Here is a 4,500-nt window from a genome sequence, read left to right as displayed (position 1 = left end):
AATTTAACAAACATTGTGTTGTTAGGTTTTTCATTTTTAATTGTAATGTTAGTTTTAGGGGGAATGTACTTTAGGTAAAATGTGTAATAGCAGCTTTTGATATTGTAATTGTTGTTTTGCTGAAGAATTTGTAGTAGGAAGTAGCTTTTGTAGTGTAATAGCAGCTTTTGTTGCTACTGTCAATTGTTGTTTTGCTGAAGAATTTGTAATAGGAAGTAGCTTTTGTAGTGTAATAGCAGCTTTTGTTGCTACTGTCAATTATCCATTTCAATTAAATATAATTTGTTGGTGAAATTTGTTGCTGAAATTTGCAGTTTATTAAATATAATTTAATAAAAGAAAGAGAATTAGGTAATAAGAAGCAACTCATAATGTATGTTGGGATGGATTGTACTACTCCAACTCCAAATCCAACACAGTGTATAATTTATAAAAGAAAGAGAAGAAACATGACTTTAGATCAATTTCACATAATATTTGACATCCCAAAGCATGGTAGTTAGAAGCAATTGTTCAGTAGGCCTTCAAACTATACAACTACACATCCTAATATTTGACATCATTTCACATGCCAGTGAAGCTTTCAAAATATACAACTACACATCCTAATATCAAAATGCAACAAAAAATGCTTCTTCAGTTTTCTTCATCAGCAACCTTCAAACTCAGCAACCTTCAAAATGCGCAACAAAAAATGGGTCTTCAGCAACCTTCAAAATGCAACAAAAAATGGTTCTTCAGTTTTCTGCATCATCTTTATCAGCAACCTTCCTTTTTTTTGGCTCTTGTTATGGCTAGCTTATTCCTTGCTATTGGTGGAACAATAGTTGCAGGGACCTCCATGTCACTATCTTGTGACAAATGAGGCTGAGATAAATTAATCTCCACCGGATCTTGTTGAACATGAGCAGCAGCTTCTTCAGCCTCATTCAAAGCTTGTTCATCTTGAGATAATAGGTGGTCATCCTCATTGGAAGTTGATGGTGCAACATATTTCTTTGGCCTAACAGGAACTCCAATATTTTTACAGCTTCTAATGTTATGATTGGTTTGGCCACACCTTCCACATGTAAACTCAGCCAATTTCCTCTTTAGCTTATGTCCTGTGACATTGTCCTCATCTACAGATCTCCTTCTATTTTTCTTTGGCCTTCCTCTTTGGACCTTTTTATGTGGTGGAACAGGGTGTGTATACTGTGTCTGGGCCCAATATTGTGGTCCTTGGACTGGTTCAATAAAATGCTGGTATGTCTTATTATAAGCTTCTATTGACAGCCACTCATGACACATGTCCTCAGGCTTCCCTCCTTTGTGAGTTATTGTTGCAATGGCATGTCGGCATGGCATCCCTACATCAAAGTTGTAAAATCAGCACACATGTAGGTTAGGAATGAAAAAAAACTATAAAAAACACAACCTGTTAGTTGCCATACTCCACAAGTGCATGTCCATTCACCTAAATTGACCTCAACCTTATTCCCCCACATGTGGACCTCATATCTCAGGCCCATGTTATCACCACACCAAATGGGAGTCCATTGATTAGCAAAATGGAATTCTTTTTCTAGTCTTTTATACTGCACTGGACATAATGGTCCAGGTTTTCCAGAAAGTTTAACCTTGCGGGCAGCCATGGTTCTCATGATATAACTTCTAATTTCTTCAAGCATTGTGATAATAGGCTTGCATCTATACTGCAGAATTCTGGAATTGAATACCTCACAAGTGTTGTTGCATATATTGTCCACCTTGGGTGTTGTACTGAAGTGGGCTTTTGTCCATGCTTGTTTGGGCCATTTATTCAAATACTCCCAAGCCTGGCAGTTGATTGTCTTCAAATGGGCCATATGGCCTTCAAACTCAGCAACAGTAGTGGATTTTGCACATTGCCACACAATTCCTTTAAGTTCCTTGCTTTTCCATTGCTTTGTAAAATTTTTCCAAAGATGCAAGACACAAAATCTATGAGGTGCACCAGGCATGACTTCCTGTAAAGCTGGAATAAGTCCCTGAAAAATTGCAGCAAAGTAGTAAATACTTATGGACTAGTCCCTAACTTATGTCATTAACTTCAATTAAATACCTAACTTATGATAACAATTGCAAATCACACCATGTCATACCTTTTGCATGTCTGACATGAAATTCCACCCATTCTGTATGTAATCCCCAAGATCTTCATGCAACAAAGTTAAAAACCATTTCCAATTGTCTTTGTTCTCAATGTCCACAACAGCATAAGCAATAACATAGATGTGGTTATTGCCATCAAGCCCAACAGCAGAGAGCAAGTTTCCTCCAAATGCACTCTTTAGGAAACATCCATCTAGACCTATGAATGGTCTACATCCAGCAACAAACCCCTTCTTACAGCCAGCAAGACAAATATATAGCCTCTGAAATTGTGGTGGACCTTCTGGACTTGGCACTGTGTTGATCTTAACTGTTGATCCAGGATTGCTCCTCAACAATTCATGTGCATAATCAAATACTTTGGCATATTGTTTCCTCTCATTCCCTTCCACTAATTGCTTTGCTTCTTTCATGGCTCTCCACATCTTTGTAACTTCAATGTGCACTCCAAACTCTTGCTTGAAATATTCCAAAGCTTCAACACATTTAAGGGTTGGCTGCATTCTGAGTTTGCCCTCAAGTTTACTGACCACCCACTGTCTATTTGCTTGTTTGTTGTTCACTTCTCTGCAGCAATTATGGTTATGCTTAAATGTCTTTATCTGAAAAGAGTTTCTAACTTCATTCTTTGCACAGTAGATTTCCCAATCACAAAATGCCTTCTTGCATTTTGCTCTAGCCCTCTGTTTATCATTCTTCTTCCACTTGAACTCCCTGCCCATCAATATGCTATACTCCCTCAAGGCAGATTTAAATTCATCTAGAGTACCAAACTCCATCCCTAATTCCAACTTCTGTTCACCAACTCCACTACTTTGACTATATTGAGGATAAACTTCAACATCCTCATCTTCATCATCACTACTAATGGGGATATTAAGCTCCTCTGAATGATAACCATCTGTCTCAACTTCAGCTTCAACTTCATTCAACATACAAGAGAAATTTATAAACCACTCAGCATCTGTCTCATCACTGTCAACTTCCCTTTCCTCCTCACTATCAGCAACATCTCTCTCTTCACCATCAGCATCTCTCTCCTCACCAGCTTCAGCATCCCTCTGCTCACTACCATCTCTTTGCTCACCAGCATCAGTATCCCTCTGCTCACTACCATCTCTTTGCTCACCAGCATCAGTATCCCTCTGCTCATCACCATCCCTCTGCTTACCAGCATCCATCTGCTCACCAGCATCTGTCTGCTCTCCAGCACCAACATCTGCATCAATGGTCATAAAGTAAAAATTAATCATATTAATTAATTATGGTAACCATGTCGGACCAAGTACAGATGAATTAAAACTTACCTTCCTCATGGCCAGCAACAGGTACATCATCTAAATCATCCACATTCTCAACAGCTTTTCGAATTGGATAACATTCCAAGTACAACATTTGTGGGACTTCTTCTAAAATTGGATCTACTTCATGATGAAAATAAACATTTATCTCATTCTCATTTTCAAAAGCATCCCTAACTAAGTGTAATATATCTCCATCAGTTGTACAACTCCTTAACCCATGATTAAAATCTAAGTCCTTATCAATCAACCAAAAACATTCTCCTATATTACTATACTTCTTACAAGCTTTCACCAGATCATATAAGATAAATGCATTCAGGCAATCTGCAGATATATCCTCCCAAACGTCAAATTCTCCGCCTATATATTCAACCTTTCCATCACTGGCACGTGGAGTGAATCTTCCTCCATGGTGCAATACTAAAGTTATATTATCATTCATTCTACACAATCAGAAACCGCAAACATGGTCAGATATTAGGAAATAAAAAAACCTACCTCAAAAAGCGCGAAGACATTGACATTGTCAAAAACCGCGAAGACACAATCAAAAACCAAAAACATTGTCATCTATAAAAACAGAGCATCATAAACGAAAATAATAAACGATCATAAACCTCCCTACGAAGCGCGAAGACAATGCCGCAAATGAAACCCCTCGAACATGTAAAACCCCAAATCAAACCACCAAAACAATGCAAACGAATTGAATGAAACCACCAACCTGACAAAAAGCGCGAACCCTCAATCACGAGAATGCAGGGGAGGGAAGAGCAACAGTGAAAGGGAAAATGGGTTTACTTCATTTTTGATTTCTTTTAAACCTAATTTTTCAATTCAGTCCTTGCCTTGCCACATAATATTGCTGACTTGGACTCAAACCTGCCACATTGGATGCTTACATTTGCCAAATAGACATTTGACTAACGGAGGAAATTAGATTTTAACAGCAGGGACTTATTTGCATAACGGAGGTAAAGTTAGGGACTATTATGAATTAAAATTTAAGTCAGGGACTAATATGCAAAGTGGTTACAATCTCAGGGACTAAATTGTCTATTCA

At 37.9% G+C, this 4,500-nt stretch overlaps 1 protein-coding gene across 1 annotated transcript; it reads right to left on the bottom strand.

The window, feature by feature from the left end:
• Positions 1–352: 352 nt before the first annotated feature.
• LOC114366913 lies at positions 353–3,450 on the bottom strand. Its single transcript, XM_028323945.1, has 3 exons — positions 2,124–3,450; positions 1,418–2,009; positions 353–1,349 (listed from the first exon to the last, which is right to left on the bottom strand). The coding sequence occupies exons 1-3, from the start codon at positions 3,384–3,386 to the stop codon at positions 760–762; spliced, it is 2,445 nt and encodes an 814-aa protein (XP_028179746.1). The 5' UTR covers positions 3,387–3,450; the 3' UTR covers positions 353–759.
• Between the last annotated feature and the right edge of the window lie 1,050 nt (positions 3,451–4,500).

This window comes from Glycine soja, chromosome 9, assembly GCF_004193775.1.
Source record: "Glycine soja cultivar W05 chromosome 9, ASM419377v2, whole genome shotgun sequence".
NCBI lineage: Eukaryota > Viridiplantae > Streptophyta > Magnoliopsida > Fabales > Fabaceae > Glycine > Glycine soja.
The sequence above is the reverse complement of the archived record's forward strand: the minus strand, read 5'-3'. Positions and strand labels throughout refer to the sequence as shown.

What these genes read in the sequence shown, in the direction of transcription:
- LOC114366913 (XM_028323945.1), bottom strand. Translation starts at nt 3,386, where the DNA reads ATGATTAATTTTTACTTTATGACCATTGATGCAGATGTTGGTGCTGGA. An exon ending in TCATGTCAGACATGCAAAAG is followed by an intron (nt 2,010 to 2,123) that starts GTATGACATGGT and finishes GCAATTTTTCAG; the next exon opens with GGACTTATTCCAGCTTTACA. An exon ending in TGGAGTATGGCAACTAACAG is followed by an intron (nt 1,350 to 1,417) that starts GTTGTGTTTTTT and finishes ACTTTGATGTAG; the next exon opens with GGATGCCATGCCGACATGCC.